The 18737-nt window shown below is 45.0% G+C and overlaps 1 protein-coding gene across 2 annotated transcripts in view; it reads right to left on the bottom strand.

The window, feature by feature from the left end:
- Positions 1–11174: 11174 nt before the first annotated feature.
- Positions 11175–18737, bottom strand: part of PSTPIP2 (proline-serine-threonine phosphatase interacting protein 2) — a 93308-nt gene continuing 85745 nt past the window's right edge. For both annotated transcript variants that reach the window (XM_019013830.4, XM_055368148.2), the window contains exons 13-15: positions 18368–18402; positions 16363–16420; positions 11175–13088 (exon numbers count right to left, since the gene is read on the bottom strand). In XM_019013830.4, the coding sequence (XP_018869375.1) occupies positions 16371–16420; positions 18368–18402 (85 nt within the window). In that variant the 3' untranslated portion in view covers positions 11175–13088; positions 16363–16370. The remainder of the gene's footprint in view (positions 13089–16362; positions 16421–18367; positions 18403–18737) is intronic.

Here is an 18737-nt window from a genome sequence, read left to right on the forward strand (position 1 = left end):
AGGCAGGAGAATCACTTGAACCTGTGAGGCAGAGGTTGTGGTGACCCGAGATCGAGCCATTGCACTCCAGCGTGGGTGACAAGAGCAAAACTGCCCATCTCAAAAAAAAAAAAAAAAACCAGCATTCATAAAAAGACTGTAACTCACATATTATGTTATGGCATTCCATAACATAATATGACTATGATGCATAAGTCAGCCAGCATCTGGAAAAGAGTAAAAGCAAGGTTCAGTGAAAGCTGCTGAACTCTAGAAGGTACGCTGGGTTGACCTTTCTTAAATCGCCTTGCAAAATTCCATTCCAGAGTCTCTGTTGCCATCTGGTGGCAATGCCTGCTTGGTGAAACCTCTTACATATGATTTCTGAGAAGTCATTCATGCTACAGATAGTTACTTTCTGTACATCATAACAGCACAAGGCGTTATTTCATCATTCTTCATTACTAAATGCATTTTGTAAAATTGCGAAAGAATCAGGTTACTTCTACATTATTTCAGTTTCTTGAGACAATTAGCTCCCAGAGCAAGTACGTACCAAAAATGTACAACCTATGTTTTTCTAACAAACTGTCTTCCATAGGTGGGCTCTTTTCCATTAACAGACTTTTGCTTCCATAGGCAGCAAAGCATATAAAATTCGTCCTTTTTTTCCTCTTATAATCTCCAAACATTAAATGAGTCATACAAGCACAGTTGACCCTTCAACACTGCAGGAGTTAGGGTCACTAATCCTCCACACAGTTGAAATCTGCATATAAATTTTGACTCCTCCAAAACTTTTTTATTTTATTTTATTTTATTTTATTTTACTTTATTTTATTTTTGAGACGGAGTTTCACTCTTGTTGGCCAGGCAATCTCGTGCAATGGCACGATCTCGGCTCACTGCAACCTCCCCGCTTCCCGGGTTCAAGCGATTCTCCTATCTCAGCCTCCTAACTAGCTGGGAATACGCCCAGCTAATTTTTTTTTTTTTTTTTTTTTTTTTTGAGGTGGAGTCTCGCTCTGTCACCCAGGCTGGAGTGCAGTTGCACAATCTCAGCTCACTGCAAGCTCCGCCTCCCGGGTTCACGCCATTCTCCTGCCTCAGCCTTCTGAGTAGCTGGGACTACAGGCACCTGCCACCACACCCGGCTAATTTTTTTTTTTTTTTTAATGGAGACGGGGTTTCACTGCGTTAGCCAGGATGGTCTTTATCTCCTGACCTCATGATCCGCCCTCCTCAGCCTCCCAAAGTGCTGGGATTACAGGCGTGAGCTACCGCGCCCAGCCCTAATTTTGTATTTTTAATAGAGACAGGGTTTCACCACGTTGGTCGGCTGGTCTTGAACTCCTGACCTCCGGTGATCCACCCGCCTTAGCCTCCCAAAGTGTTGGGATTACAGATGAGAACCAGATATTTAAGGCCATGAAATTTAAATGTATTTGGCACTCAAATGGAAATTTCTGGCAATAGCTGTCCCTTCAACCTAAAACAAAACTAAACTATACTAAAAGACAGACAACAAAAATATAAGCCAGGGCTGGGCACGGTGGCTCACGCCTGTAATCTCAGCACTTTGGGAGGCTGAGGCAGGTGGATCACCTGAGGTCAGGAGTTCGAGACCAGCCTGGCCAACATGGTGAAACCCCATCTCTACTAAAAATACAAAAATTAGCCGGGCATGGTGGCAGGTGCCTGTAATACCAGCTACTCGGGAGGCTAAGGCAGGATAATCGCTTGAACCCCAGAGGCGGAGGTTGCAGTGAGCTCAGATCACGCCAAAAAGAATTCTAGCCCCTCTCATCTTGACTTGGTGGCTAGTGCCCTTTTATTTGTTTTACGAGAACAATTTAGCCTTTTGGGAAGGGCTGTTATATAAACTATCACTAAATTCCTTCCCAAAGCTAGTTCGGCCTATGCCCAGGAATGAACAAGGACAGTTTAGAGGTTAGAAGCAAGATAGGGTCAGTTAGGTCTGATATCTTTCACTGTCGTAATCTTCTCAGTTAATATTTTTGGAAAGGCGGTCTCAGTCAGGGTGAAATGAAATGGTGATAACATCTGTGCTGCACCATAAAAAAGAATGAGATCATGTCCCTTCTGGGAACATGGATGGAGCTGGAGGCCATTATCTTTAGCAAACTAATGCAGGAACAGAAAACCAAATACCACATGTTCTCCCTTATAAGTGGGAGCTTAGTGATGAGAATACATGGACACAATGAGGAGAACAGACACTGGGGCCTGTTTGAGGGTGGAGGGTGGAAGAAGGGAGAGGATCAGAAAAGATAACTATTGGGGCCATGCGCGGTGGCTCACACCTGTAATCCCAGCACTTTGGGAGGTTGAGGGCTGGAGGATCGTTTAAGCCCAGAAGTCCAAGACCAGCCTGGGCAACATGACGAAACCCCATCTCTAAAAAAACACAAAAATTAGCCAGGAGTAGTGGCACATGCCTATAGTCCCAGCTACTCAGGATGCTGAGGTGGGAGGATCACTTGAGCCTGTGAGGTGGAGGTTCGGTGAACCGAGATCATGCCACTGCACCCCAGCCTAGGCAACAGAACAAGACTCTGTCTCAAAAAATAACTATTGGGTACTAAGCTTAGTACCTGGGTGATGAAATAATCTGTACAACAAACCCCTGTGATACCAGTTACCAATATTGAAATGCTTCATTCTCTTTCACCCATTCATGAGAAATAATTATTTCTCCCTTGAACCTCACAGGTCTTTGTAAATGCCTCTATTACCACATTGCATTTCAATTATGTTCATATGTAATGCAAGCCATTAGAATGCCAAACCCTTGTGGTTCAGTGTTGATGTGGTGTCATGATTAAAGAGGCACAGGCAGACAAAAAAAAAAAAACTATGCTGCAGAATCACAGTTACTGAGGCCTCACTCGTGGTGAATTTGGGTGAAACAGGTGGAAGAGCTCATGCGACATTACTAACACTTGAAAGATATGGGGCAAAGGTAACTCTAAGGACTATCAAGTAGGTTGGTTTTTATCAACTGCTGTTGATACACTGCAGAAAATCACAAGCTCGGGTCACTTAGGGAATAGTGGGAAAGCCAGAAAGCCCTTATGGCATCATTTAAAGAGATGCATTTTGCAAAATTATAAAGATAACGTGAATATAAAAAGAAATGATGTTACTTCCAAATTACTTTATCTTTCTTCAGATCCCCTGAGTCACGGGTCAGGAGGGCACATCAGTAATCCTTCCTGCAGTGGAAATGGTACATTCTGGTTTCTTTGTTGTTGTTGTTGTTTATAGAGACGGCATCTCACTATGTTGCCCAGGCTGGTCTCAAACTCCTGGGCTCAAGGGATCCTCCCACCTCAGCCTCACAAGTAGCTGGGACTGCAGGTGCATATGACTGCATTGCGTAGAAACGGTACATTCTGGATCAGGCCTAAGCAAATCCAGGGAGCACAAGTACGTTGCCCCAAAAGGTGATGCAGACTCATCAATTACCTTTCTCTGTTGTATCTGTGCCTCTCCCTCACCTCATACCTATGGCCTCAGAGAAGGCATTCTTCAACCCAGTTGATGGAGAAAAACTCAGGCCCGGTCAAGAATAGGTCAGCTCTATATGTTAATTGTTGCTCTGTACCCGTGTGGACTGCTGCCACATGACAGGCCCACTCAGGAGGGACTGTGGAAAACAGCAGCGAAGAGGAATACTCTCAAAGCACAGGAGTCAAGCAGTCCAGCTGCTCATCAGCTTGCTGTGAAGGGAGACGTAGTCCACGGTAAATAATATACATAGATTCCTGGGCTGTGGCACACGACCTGACTGATTGGCAAGGGAGGAAATAGAAGACTGAAGACAGGCTGGGCATGGTGGTTCACGCCTGTAATCCCAGCACTTTGGGAGGCTGAGGCAGGAAGATAGGTCAGGAGCTCGAGACCACCCTGGCCAACATGGTAAAACCCTGTCTCTACTAAAAATACAAAAATTAGCCAGGCGTGGTGGTGGGCACCTGTAATCCCAGCTACTCAGGAAGCTGAGGCAGGAGAATCGCTTGAACCCAGGAGACAGATGCTGCAGTGAGCCGAGACCACACCACTGCACTCCAGCCTGAGCGACACAGGGACACTCTGAATCTAAAACAAATAAAATAAAAATAAATAGAAGACTGAAGACAAAGAGGCCTAGAGAAGAAGCAGGCAAGTGGCCTCTGGAATTAGGCAACAAAATGTGCAACTCTTTGTGTCTCATATCAAGGCCTATGAGAGAATATCCATCACAGAGCAGGTGCAGAGCAACCAGGTGGCAGGGATGACTCATCCAGTGCAGTAAGCAAGCCTCTGTCCTTGGCCACTCTGGTGCTTCCTCAATGGGCCCATTAACAGAGTAGCCATGGTGGCAGGAATGCAGCTAAGGGGACTTCCCTGCTCACCAACCCCGATGTAGCAACTACCACTGAATACCTGATCCATTAGCCTAGAGACTGAGGCTGAGCTCTAAATATGTTACCAGTCCTCAAGGAAACCAACCAGCCACTTGGTGACAAATTGATCCCATCAAACCCATTCTACCCTGGAAGCATTTCTGTCTACTGGGATTGAGTTCAAGAATGGATTTGCCTTTCCTGCTAGCGTTGCCTCAGCCAGCACCACAATCCAGGAGCTTATAGAGTGTCTAATGTAACATTATGGTTTCCACATAACATCATCTTAAACCAGTGTTTCTCAATTTTTTTTTCTTTTTTTTTTTTGTCTTTTTTTTCTTTTATTTTTTTTATTTTTTTTATTTTTTATTTTTTATTGATCATTCTTGGGTGTTTCTCGCAGAGGGGGACTTGGCAGGGTCACAGGACAACAGTGGAGGGAAGGTCAGCAGATAAACAAGTGAACAAAGGTCTCTGGTTTTCCTAGGCAGAGGACCCTGCGGCCTTCCGCAGTGTTTGTGTCCCTGGGTACTTGAGATTAGGGAGTGGTGATGACTCTTAATGAGCATGCTGCCTTCAAGCATCTGTTTAACAAAGCACATCTTGCACCGCCCTTAATCCATTCAACCCTGAGTGGATACAGCACATGTTTCAGAGAGCACAGGGTTGGGGGTAAGGTCACAGATCAACAGGATCCCAAGGCAGAAGAATTTTTCTTAGTACAGAACAAAATGAAAAGTCTCCCATGTCTACCTCTTTCTACACAGACACGGCAACCATCCGATTTCTCAATCTTTTCCCCACCTTTCCCCCCTTTCTATTCCACAAAACCGCCATTGTCATCATGGCCCGTTCTCAATGAGCTGTTGGGTACACCTCCCAGACGGGGTGGTGGCCGGGCAGAGGGGCTCCTCACCTCCCAGTAGGGGCGGCCGGGCAGAGGTGCCCCTCACCTCCCGGACGGGGCGGCTGGCCGGGCGGGGGGCTGACCCCCCCCCCCCCACCTCCCTCCTGGACGGGGCGGCTGGCCGGGCAGAGGGGCTCCTCACTTCCCAGTAGGGGCGGCCGGGCAGAGGCGCCCCTCACCTCCCGGACAGGGCGGCTGGCCGGGCGGGGGGCTGACCCCCCCACCTCCCTCCCGGACGAGGTGGCTGCCGGGCGGAGACGCTCCTCACTTCCCAGACGGGGGTGGCTGCTGGGCGGAGGGGCTCCTCACTTCTCAGATGGGGCGGCTGCCAGGCAGAGGGTCTCCTCACTTCTCAGACGGGGCGGCGGGGCAGAGACGCTCCTCACATCCCAGACGGGGTGGCAGGGCAGAGGTGCTCCCCACATCTCAGACGATGGGCGGCCGGGCAGAGGCGCTCCTCACTTCCTAGATGGGATGGTGGCCGGGCAGAGTCGCTCCTCACTTTCCAGACTGGGCAGCCAGGCAGAGGGGCTCCTCACATCCCAGACGATGGGCGGCCAGGCGGAGACGCTCCTCACTTCCCAGACGGGGTGGCGGCCGGGCAGAGGCTGCAATCTCGGCACTTTGGGGGGCCAAGGCAGGCGGCTGGGAGGTGGTTGTAGCGAGCCGAGATCACGCCACTGCACTCCAGCATGGGCGCCATTGAGCACCGAGTTAACGAGACTCCGTCTGCAATCCCGGCACCTCGGGAGGCCGAGGCTGGCAGATCACTTGCGGTTAGGAGCTGGAGACCAGCCCGGCCGACACAGCGAAACCCCGTCTCCACCAAAAAAATACGAAAACCAGTCAGGCGTGGCGGCGCGCGCCTGCAATCGCAGGCACTGGGCAGGCTGAGGCAGGAGAATCAGGCAGGGAGGTTGCAGTGAGCTGAGATGGCAGCAGTACCGTCCAGCTTCGGCTGGGCATCAGAGGGAGACCGTGGAAAGAGAGGGAGAGGGAGACTGTGGGGAGAGGGAGAGGGAGAGGGAGCTTTTTTTTTTTTTTTGAAACGGAGTCTTGCTCTGTCTCCCAGGCAGGCTGGGGCGCCGTGGTATGATCACAGCTCACTACAACCTCTGTCTCTCAGGTTCAAGTGATTCTCCTGCCTCCCCGAGTAGTTGGGATTACAGGCACATGCCACTGGGCATGGCTAATTTTTGTATTTTTAGTAGAGACGGGGTTTCACCATGTTTTGGCCAGGCTGGTCTTGAACTCCTGATCTCAAGTGGATCTGCCTTCCTTGGCCTCCCAAAGTGCTGGGATTACAGGCATGAGCCACCTCACCCGGCCTTCTATTTTTTTTTCATTATCACTCCCTTAATAGCCTTTTTAGACTTTTTTTTCCTAACTGTCACCCTATGAAACGTTTCTTTTTTTATTCTTTTCTTTTTTTTTTTAACATGCCTTCTGAATTCAAAAACTCCCATGAAATTTTAATACCACAGATATACTGTATTATTCCTCCTCCTCCTCCTCCTCCTCCTCCTCCTCTCTCCCTCTCCCTCTCCCTCTCCTTCTTCTTCTTCTTCTTCTTCTCGAGACAGACTCTTACTCTGTTGCCAGGGCTACAGTGCAGAGGCACAATCTCAGCTCACTGCAACCTCCACCTCCTGGGTTCAAGCGATTCTCCTGCCTCAGCCTCCCAAGTAGCTGGGATTACAGTCACCTGACACTATGCACAGCTAATTTTTTGTATTTTAATAGAGACGGGGTTTCACCATGTTGGCCAGGCTGGACTCGAACCCTTGACCTTGTGATCTGCCCACCTTGGCCTCCCAAAGTGCTGGGATTATAAGCATGAGCCACCGTGCCCAGCTGTATTTCTTTTTATGCAGTATATGTTTATCCATGCTTTATACATAAAAATAGTAAGTTTTGTTTTGTCTATCAATAACCAATTTTCACCCCCTTGGTGGCAATACTGCCCCCACTGAGAATACAAATCTTTTTTTTTCTTTTTTTTTAGACGGAGTCTTGCTCTGTTGCCCAGGCTGGAGTGCAGTGGCGTGATCTCGGCTCACTGCAACCTCTGCCTCCTGGGTTCAAGCGATTCTTCTGCCTCAGCCTCCTGAGTAGCTGGGATTACAGGCACATGCCACTACGCCCAGCTAATTTTTGTATTTTTAGTAGAGATGGAGTTTCACCATGTTGGTCAGACTGGTCTCGAACTCCTGACCTCGTGATCCACCTGCCTCCGCCTCCCAAAGTGCTGGGATTACAGGCATGAGCCACCACATCCGGCTGAGAATGCAAATCTTACACTAAGAGATATTTGCTTTACGGCAAAGGTGGTACAACAACAGACAAATGCCCATCGGCTCCCCTTTGTCTACTGTGTACCGCATCACCTAGAAGATGCTGTCCTGATAGATTACTGGAATGTCCTCTTAAAGGTGCAGCAGCTTGAGAATAATACCTTGCAAGGCTGGGGTGCTGGCCCTGATGATGAGGTATTGGTGTTTAAATGGCCACAATCTGGTACTGCATGTTATGACTCCAATAGGTAGAAAACACAGTCTGGGAACTGAAGAAAATTATGTATACAGTGGTCCATTTCCAACACAAAGTGCCTTGAATTGGCTTAGATCAGCAAACTACAAAAGGAACAGGATATATGAGGCCTCTGCTTGGATAGCCAACGCCTGCTTGTTGGCCTCCACCTTCCCCACAACTTAGTTGCCCTCACCTGAACCAAAGGAGTTTAGTCTAAGATGAAAGTTTACTAGCCTGCAGAATGGTTCCTTTTGCCTGTTCTTATCAGCCTGCCCAGCTATTTAGGTCATAAGTCAAATACTTGAACAGCGCCTGAGCTAGGATTGCAATGCATTGTGGGCTGCAACAAGATGCAGCAAGACAACCCTAAAAAAATACCTAAAGCCTTTACCGAACAATCAATTGGCAATGTCCAGGAAGATTGTGACCCTGTAATACTCAGCCTTTGAGGAACTGGGGAGGGACCTGTGGACTAGGGGATAAATTGCTTGTTGAAACTGTGCTGGGTGTGCCTGCCTATCAGACACCTGATCTTGCAAGACCGTCATTAAAAGTCTCATTTTTGATGTTCTGCAGGTCTCTGAGTCCATTCTTTGGGTTTGGATGGGTGAGTTTGTCTCTCACAGAAACCAAGAGGTAAGAGTGGCATCTGTCACTATGGCTCACACTGACCCACCAGGAATTTGTGCTTCCCATCCCTTTGACTTTAGGCTCTGCCAGACAAAAACTCCTGACTCTAGGAGGTTAGCAGGGGATACCTATACCAGGGGATATAGAAAGGGTTCCATAAAACTATGGCCAATGCCTGGGCTATTGGGGTTCCTCATACCAATAGACCAGCAGGCAAAGAGAGGCATACCAATCCCAACAGGAGTTAGTGATTATCATGAGAAAAAGGGGGCAAGGATGAATATATCTGGAAGGCAGGAGTTTCCCTGGGGTGCTTCCTTGTGTTCCCATGCCTGGTAATTAATATAAACTGGCAATTTCAGCAAACAGGGGACAAAAGCCTGATAACCAGGGCTAAGACCACCACCCCAGGGAGGAAGATGCAGATTATCCCACCAGTCAAGCAACCTAGACAAGCAGATGAACTAGCCAAGTTTAAGAGGATTCTAGAATGTCTGTGCATTGGTTCACTAGGGCTGCCATAAAAAAATACCACAGATTGGGTGGTTTAAACAACCAAAATTTATTTTCTTTCTGTTCCAGAGGCTGGAAGTCCAAGAGCAAGGTGCAGAGTTGGTTTCCTCTGAGGCCTCTTTCCTGGGCTTGCCACTGGCACATGGCCACCCTCTTGCTGCCTCTTCACGTGCTCATTCCTCTGTAAACACGTACTCCTGCTGTCTCTTCCTCTTCTTTTTTTTTTTTTTGTTTGTTTGTTTGTTTGTTTGAGACAGAGTCTCCCTCTGTCACCTAGGCTGGAGTATAGTGGCGCGAACTTGGCTCACTGCAACCTCTGCTTCTGGGGTTCAAGTGATTCACCTGCCTCGGCCTCCTGAGTAGCTGGGATTACAGGTCCCTGCCACCACGCCCGGCTAATTTTTGTATTTTAGTAGAGTTGGGGTTTCACCATGTTGGCCAGGCTGGTCTCAAACTCCTGACCTCAAGTGCTCTGCCAGCCTTGGCGTCCCAAAGTGCTGAGATTACAGGCATGAGCCACCGCATCTGGCCTCTTCCTCTTCTTAGGAGAACACCAGTCACTAGGATTAGGGCCCCACCTCAACGGCCTCCCTTCAATTTAATCACCTCTTTAAAGGCTCTATCTCCAAACATGGCCACATTCTGAAGTACTGGCTGGCAGCTGGGACTTCAACATATGAATTGTGTGTGAGGGTGGGGTGCACGATTCATCCATAATAGGAGGGGGAGGAAGGAGATGATGAATATCAGTTATGGATTTAAGATTATCTGTAAGAACAGGAAATATAGCTGGTCCTGCTGTTTCATTTGTATGTGTGTGTGTGTGTCTGTTTTTGGAAGTTGGGACTTGAAGAAGTAGTGATAGGATGGAGTAAAAAGTGGGGTATGGATGCATCTGAACCATGTGGGGTCAGATGCTGTCAACGCCCCATCCACATCCCTTCAGTACCTCTCAATTCCTTAAACACACAGTTCCAACTGTCAGGAACTGTGTCCCTGCCTAAGGACCCTCTCAGACTGTTCCCACTCTCCAGCGTTGGAGGCAGCCCAGAAGTGCTGGGAAATTAATGCCCCCTAGGAGCATTCCGCAACCAGTGACCGACAGGAGTTGGTGAATAAATACTCCAGCTCCCTTGTGGCTTAGGTGCAATATCTCCTAAGTGTGTGTGTGTTCTTTTTTTTTTTCTTGAGACAGAGTCTCACTCTGTTGCCCATGCTGGAGTGCAGTGGCGCGCGATCTTGGCTTACTGCAACCTCCACCTCCCGGGTTCAAGCAATTCTTCTGCCTCAGCCTCCTGAGTAGCTGGGATTACAGGCACGCGCACCATGCCCAGCTAATTTTTTAATTTTTAATAGAGACAGGATTTCACCATGTTGGCCAAGCTTGTCTCGAACTCCTGACCTCAGGTGATCCACCTGCCTCGGCCTCCCAAAGTGCTGGGATTACACCGCGCCCAGCCCCAGTTGTGTGTTGTGCACTGTTTCCTGGGAGTCTTCAACAAGAGTAAGCTCCAGCTGCCTGCCATGTAGCTTACTTGATAATGCACACTTTTTTTTGCCTTTCTTCCTTTCCCTATCTGGCTTCCCCACTTCCATACTGACACTTTCTGGAAAAAGTACTTGTACACAAATCCTTATCTCGGAGTCTGCTTCTGATGGAACCCAAATTAATATACCAACAGTCTATAGAATAGCTCACATTTACTAAATTTAACACATGTACTCGTTTGGCTTCACTCACTTTGCACTCCTTATTTCTCTTTCAAGTGGTTGTTTCTCTAGCTATGTTTTCTTATGGGCCACTAATTCTTTCATAGTCTCTACTATGTGCCAGGTGCTGGAGATACAGCAGGAAAAAGAATAGACAATGGCCCTGCTACCATTGGGGTTCCAGTCTAAAAAGGAAGACAGGCTTTGAACAATTAATTTCAAGGGTGAGTCATATCATAACAAGGAAAATGAAGGGGGAGGAGAGATACAGTAGTTGGATCCAACCTAGTCTGAAGGCAGAGATGGTGTCTCGCAGAGGAAGTAACACTGCAATTGACCTCTGAAGGATTAGTACAAAGTAGTTCGGCACCATCTCCATTTGGCTTCCCTGACCAGCGGTTTGTCTTTTTGAAGCCTAACAATCACAAATGTGGCAAGGGATGAAATAAAGCTTGGAAGAGCGATATGGTCAACACAAAAATACGAAACAAATCCCAAATTACCAAGAACCTTTATTTAACCTACCAAACTAAAAGAGCAATAAAATAAAAATATTTTCCATCCACAAAATGGTTTTACATCAACTACACTGACCAATACAGAGAAAAGGGAAATCCCTGAGGAACTGCCAACAATAAATAATATACTTAAAAATAGAATGTTCTGAGTGTAAAGGAACATTTCTTGAGCCCGTTCAGTTTAGGGAAATTTGGCCCTTTGCAAAATTCAGTTTCTCAAAAGGATATCCAACTGATGCAAGTTTCCTGTCATGACAAGAAGCTGTCATGTTCAGTAGCACCTTACACGAAAGGTGGGGAAATAGGCCAGGCGCAGTGGCTCACGCCTGTAATCCCAGCACTTTGGGAGGCCGAGGCAGGTGGGTCACCTGAGGTCAGGAGTTTGAGACCAGCCTGACCAACATGGTAAAACCCCATCTCTACTAAAAATACAAAAAATTAGCCAGGTGTGGTGGTGGGCGCCTGTAATCCCAGCTACTCAGGAGGCTGAGGCAGGAGAATCACTTGAACCCGGGAGGCAGAGGTTGCAGTGAGCTGAGATCATGCCACTGCACTTCAGCTTGGGGGACAGAGAGAGACTCTGTCTCAAAAAAAAGAAAAAAGGATGAGGAAATAATCAATCTTCTTCTGATCAATTTGTCCATAGTTCTGGAAAAGCTACTGCACAGAGCAGGAGAGGAAACTATTTGCTCTCTGTAATACTGAAAAACTGAGAGTGCTATTTTAACTTGTCAATAACTAAAAGGTACCATTTTCTCATAGTGCACAGATGTTGTACAAAAAGTACATGACCTCCCTGCTGTTTGTGAGTGAAAAAGGAAAACCCAAATATTTGTGAAAGTGTAAGATGGATGCATTTAAAATTCTGGGGTCTAGCAAGGGAAAGATTCTCTGTGAAGACCCAAAATTGAGGACTGGTTTTATAACTCTAAAATTATCTTGAGGAATGGAATCAAAATATGGTATTTCATTGATTCTAGGATGTATTTTTTTCATACTTTAGCATCTTAAATTCAAATGGGCTTGGCCATCAATGGTCTGTCCCAAGTTTATTGGCAACTCCTCGACCCCACCTTCTTAGTGCAACATAAAATAATGGCATGTTTTACAATCAGTGGCTCCTTAAATTAGATTAAACATCATGCTCTGTAGTTCAGCATACACAGGGGTCCACATAAAAATAAATCTGACATTTAAACCCTGGTGATTCTCCCAACTGAAAAAGTGCTGGCAAAAATATTTGGCATCTTAAATTTCAGCATGAGCGTCACAACTTCAGGAAGGGTTAGAAGAATAGTGATGTGGGTTGGGCTCAGGCTCTAGTTCTGGTTCTGTCCCTAATCAGCTAGGAAAACTGTAAGGAAATTAATTTCACACTTGTAGGCTTTATTTCCTCATCTGTAAAATGAGAAAGTGTGATCAGGTGGCTTCTAAGTCTTCCAGCCAAAAAGGAAGGTAATTTTAAATCTTGCACCACTGAGGCTGTGTGTCGCCATGGAAACTCCACAGCCAGGCTGCCCAAAACCAAAGGAGCCACTACTGCAGTTCGTGGCTCAGAATCCTCTGCTGCCACCTCTGCTCCTCAAGTGGATGCTCCAAATCCAGAAGTGGATTTCATGCTTCCCATGTTGAAAACCTAATTCATTCATAACCTGAGTAACTGGGAAAGAATAGTTCTTCAGAATGGGGCACTTTGTAAACTTCAAAAAACTGCAGAACTCTACTTGCTTAAGTTGTCCTAAATGTCTACCATAAATTTTAAATCTCTAAAAAATTATACCAAGGGTTCACTTCAAAGTCTTCATTACTGACATAACGTGGCTATAGGTCCTGCTGCTCTGGGTGCCCTTTCCATATCACAGAAGCACTAGCCGGAAAAAGCTCTGGTTTCTGAAAGAAAATAACAAAGAAATTTCCTCTGAGTGAAAGGTGCTTGTCAATACTCTCTCCTACCTTGAGAGTATATTCCACAAGAATAAGGGTGCAGGCCAAGGAAAACAAATGGTGAGGAATGGGTATTCCAAGCAATGAGAAATGGAATGTGACGATAACAGCATTGCTTTATGGTAAATAATACATACATTTACATTTTTATACATATTTCAAATTTGAAATTTTCAATCTATCTTTACCTAAACATGTTAGAATTAACAACAGGAATAGCAGCTAAAATCAACAACTACAAAACAAATCACAAATTCCTAACTCTTTCTGTTTAAATTTTTTTTTTTTTTTTTTTTTTTGAGACAGAGTCTTGCTGTGTTACCCAGGCTGGAGTGCAGTGGCGCAATCTCAGCTCACTGCAACCCCCGCCTCCCAAGTTCAAGTGATTCTCCTGCCTCAGCCTCCCAAGTAGCTGGGATTACAGGCACCCGCCACTGTGCCTGGCTAGTTTTTGTATTTTTAGTAGAGATAGGGTTTCACCATGTTGGCCAGGCTGGTCTCAAACTCCTGACCTCAGGTGATCCGCCCGCCTTGGCCTCCCAAAGTGCTAGAATTACAGGCATGAGCCACCGTACCGGGACCCTGTTTAAATTTATTTTCCAAAAGTTCATTCAAACTATTTTAATTGTTGTGATAAGTTGCTTAGTAAGTTATTCACTAAATTAGACTTCCTTCTTTAAAATTTTCTGAAATTCAGTATATGTTGTATACTGAATATGAATGTGTTGTATACTCCCTTTACTAAAATTTTCTGAAATTGATGTATATGTTGAACCCCAACTCATTGAACTGGCACAGATTCCAGTGAACTCCAGTGAAATGATATAACTCAAGTACATGTGTTGGCACTAGCATCTTGCATTCAAACATCACACTCTTAGACTCTGAGGAACTACGGTTGTTGGGTCAAGTGGTACGATTAAGCTACTAGAATATATTCTTTACCCAAACAAGTAAGGACAGAAAAGAAAAAGGTAAAAAATAAAAAGAAACACTTAGGACTGCCAGTGACCTGCCCATCATCTACACAGTGCTCCAGAGAGCAGGTGCCACGTCTGAATTCCAAGTCATTGATTTACCAGGTTTCCACTCTGCCTCTAACTAGGGCCTTGCGCCTTTCCATGAGAAAGAGGGAGGCTTATGAAATGAAGAAGAAATGATGACTGATTGTAAAGGCTAGCATTTATTTGTAGATTTGTAGGTCCTAAGTTATATATAGTTAGAGAACAGGGTACTTTATGTCTTCAAGTTCCATATATTTTATAGCAAAGTTGCTTAAATATTAAATATATTAAGCAATTATATTAAGCAATTTAAGGACTTTTGTTTAAACATAATAGAAACCAGCTGATTCTTTCCTTTGACTGAGTCTCGCTCTGTCGCCCAGGCTGGAGTGCAGTGGCACAATCTCAGCTCACTACAACCTCCACCTCCTGGGTTCAAGTGATTCTCCTGCCTCAGGGTCCTAAGTAGCTGGGGCTACAGGTGCCTGCCACCATGCCTGGCTACTTTTTTGTATTTTTTGTTTGTTTGTTTTAGTTGAGATGGGGTTTCACCATGTTGACTAGGCTGGTCTCAAGTGATCCACCTGCCTCAGCCTCCCAAAGTGCGGGGATTACAGGCGTGAGCCACTGTGCCCGGTCATTAGCTGATTATTTTTATGTAATTAGGACAAGTTGGCATCTGTCCTAGATAGCCAGTTGGCTATAAGCCACAAAGTAGGTGTTTTTAGAGGACCGGAGACAAACAATGTTTGATGTGCTCACTTTGGTGGTATAGAACGCTATAGAAAATCACCCTGGAGCACTGTTAAAATCTGTTTAGGTTCATAAACGACAGTATATGTAACCAACACCAAACCAGGAAGGGTGAGAGAGAGGCTGTTGCCTTTCTCTGTTGACTTCTGGCATCCCACCCACCCACTGCCTGCCACTTGGTCTTCTGATACTGTTATCCAGGGCATACAACTAACAAGAAATGCAAAGACGTGTAGTTCAGAAGTGTAGCTCAGTCCACACTGAGATCAGGAATATGTAAGTGGATCAAATCTTTAAAACAGTTTTTAGTCAAAGTAGTAACACATTTTCATTGCAGACAAATTCAAAAACAGGAAGGAAAAATATTACCTATTTAGGAATATATCTCTTCAGACCTTTTCTTTGCTCGTGTGTACCTATATAATTCTTTTACCCCAAGATAAGCCCACTGGGGTAAAAGAATGATACTTTATGAAGAGTTTTTTCAGTATCGCTACTTTGGCTTCTGAGGCGTTTCTTCACATCTGTGAAGAATGATTTTGACTTGGAGAATGTTCCAAGCACCTGAGTGCCTAAGAAAAAGAGTCACCATGCAGTATATCTTTGCAGCTGCAGTTGGCTTAGCAGTGTTCAGTCCTCTTCTAAGAATCCTCATGGTTTGCTTATTCAGAGCAATAATAATCTGCAGGATGACCTCCATGATGACCTTATGTGTATAGTGAGTGTGATATCATTTGCACTTCTTTTTATTTGACTTTTCCTCTTTTAGATGGTGAGAGAGTAAGCTAAAATCTAAATTACTTTTAACAGTGAGGATGATGTGTGTTTTGTTGATGAGCACTGCCTTAAATTCAGGTGTGTAATAACTATAAAAGAGCTTAATAAGAGCAGATAAAGACGGCTGGGCATGGTGACTCATGCCTGTAATCCCAGCACTTTGGGAGGCTGAGGCGGGCAGATCACTTCAGGGCAGGAGTTCAAGACGAGCCTGGCCAACATGGTGAAGCCCTGTTTCTACTAAAAATACAAAAAATATTAGCTGGGTGTGGTGGTGCATGCCTGTAATCCTAGATACTCAAGAGGCTGAGGTGGGAAGATCACTTGAACCCAGGATGTGGAGATTGCAGTGAGCTGAGATCGCACCACTGCACTCCAGCCTGGGTGACACAGCGAGACTCTGCTTCAGAAAAAAAAAAAAAAAAAAAAAGCAGATAAAGAGTTACTGTGGAATAATCAATGAAGGAAAAATAACCTCATTCAAATAGGTATGGAGGGGTCTCCAGTCTGCTTCCAGCTATGGGATCCAGAGAGGTGTCCTGAAGGGACAGCATGCTGGCCAGTGTACCTGCCTCACGCAAGGCCTTGCTAGTTTGTGGTAGTGTTATAAAGAAGGTTCAAAGGCTTCAATAGCACAATTACCAGTCTACACATGACTCAATTATGTGAAAAACAAAGGTTCTTACCATTGATTTTACTGATAGAGCAAACTGTAGTCATCAACCAAAGAGTAATCGGGATCATCTGCAAAAGGCAGAACACAGAAAACAACAGTAAGATCAATTTTTCATAATAAGATCTCACCCTTTTCAAGCCAGGGCATTTCACTTACAGATTCTGGTGTCTATCCTTTTGTAAAGAGAAAATAGATCTGCCAACAAAAACTATAAATGGTAGTCATGACTCCAAACCAGAGGACATTCTGGAAATCACTATTCTGACTTCTTTGCCCTTTTTCATCCATGCTCAGGTACAGTACCCACAGTAAAATCATCTTTAAAAATGGACAGAAATAGCATCCTACATTACCAAGTGGTAATTCTAAAACAACAAGAAATAAAATACCTTAAATCTTCATATTGTTCAAAGATATAATTTCAGCCACTACAGTTTTTTTTCCATCACTAAATTTTTAGTGAACTGTTAAGTGCAGCATAAACTGTCCTCCTCCCTTATTGATAGGTTTTGGCTCTGTGTCCCCACCCAAATCTCATCTTGAATTGTATCTCCCATAATTTCCACCGTTGGGGAAGGACCCAGTGGGAGATAATTTGAATCATGGGGGCAGTTTCCCCCACAATGTTGTCCTGGTAGTGAATAAGTCTCACGAGATCTGATGGTTTTATCAGTGGTTTCCGCTTTTGCATCTTCTTCATTTTCTCTTGCCACCACCATGTAAGAAGTGCCTTTCACCTCCTGCCATGATTCTGAGGCTTCCCCAGCCATGTGGAACTGTAAGTCCAATTAAGCCTCTTTTTCTTCCCAGTCTTGGGTATGTCTTTATCAGCAGCATGTAAACAGACTAGTACACTCATTCTCTTGAACATGGATAGGTATATCTTTTCTTTACTCAAATAATAAATATATGTTGAACACCTACTATGTACTCAGAACTGTGTCAGCTGTTGTGAGTAATACAGAAGACAAAGTTGTACCTGACCTTGGAATCTTCTTATTATTCAAGGCATACAACTAACGAGAGCTTGTTTGGAGTAGCTGCAGTGGAATGCAGCTACTCATATACTCTTGACCAAAGACTGGCCCTCCTCTATCAGAAATGGTCATCCTCTTTGAGCACGTAGCTTCGGGAGGGATGCACACGGACTGGTGAGGGAGGAAGAGGACACCCGCCTAGCCAGCCGGATGCACTGAATCAACCCTAGCAATCAATGGGCTGACAAATGTTGCAGCCAGACTGCCCTCACATCCCATACAACTAATAAGAAGTGCTAAGATGTATACTTCTCCCAGAGATATCATAGGCATTCAAAGAAAGAAAAAGACTACTGTGATTAGTGAAAGGTCTCATTAAAGATAACATTAAGGGACATGTTTCTTGACATCGATGCCTTCTATAAATCGTTATTTCTATGTAATCCAAGGGGAACTATATCTCAGTTCTGCTGTTCTCACAGTCCAAGTTGAAATAATCTTTTAGGTAAAATCTGCTTGCAATAAGTTTCTTTTGGTATTTCAGTAACTGAATTATCTTGGATAAGCTATAAAATAGACCACCAATTATCATATTCCACTCTGTGACAAGTAGTATTATAGTATGATTCTAATATAGGCTCATTCTCTTGGGAATTTGATTCTATTTAATCCTTTCATTCCCTTTATTTCAAAGTTCTAGCTATTTAATTTTAAAGAAAACCCAATATAAGAATTTCGTGGGTTTTTTGGGGGTTTTTTGTTTGTTTTTGACACAGTTTGACTCTGTCACCAGGCTGGAGTGCAGTGGTGAAATCTTGGCTCACTGCATCCTCCACCTCCCAGGTTCAAACAATTCTTGTGGCTCAGCCTCCTGAGTAGCTGGGTACAGGCACGCACCACCACACCCAGCTAATTTTTGTATTTTTAGTGGAGACAGAGTTTCACCATGTTGACCAGGCTGGTCTCAAACTCCTGACCTCAAGTGATCTGCCTGCCTTGCAATGTAAGAATTTCAAAAGACCTTTTTTAGTGGCATACCTGGTGAGCTTTTAGGAATTGGGAGGGGTCCTCTCCTGTAAGAAATGAAAACCAAAGTATTTTAGATAAGTTCTTGTTATTTTTATAATTTTTTCACTTCTTGCTACAAGCCTATTGTACTCTAATCAGATCTGGTTTCTGCACTGGAGGGTCAAGAAAGCTCACCTAAAGCAAATGATCTGTAGCACTGACCTACGGAAATCTAAGTTGCAGACGTCGTACTATGGCAAGAGGCAGCATGCATAGTGATTAGGAGCACAGAGCCTTATCCCCACAACCCGGACTGGCAGGATTAAAATCTTAGCTGGGTGGGAAAGACTTCCTGAGTGCCTTGAACATCCGCATCCTCATAAGTAAAATAGGAAGTATA

This window comes from Gorilla gorilla, chromosome 17 (genome assembly GCF_029281585.2).
Source record: "Gorilla gorilla gorilla isolate KB3781 chromosome 17, NHGRI_mGorGor1-v2.1_pri, whole genome shotgun sequence".
NCBI lineage: Eukaryota > Metazoa > Chordata > Mammalia > Primates > Hominidae > Gorilla > Gorilla gorilla.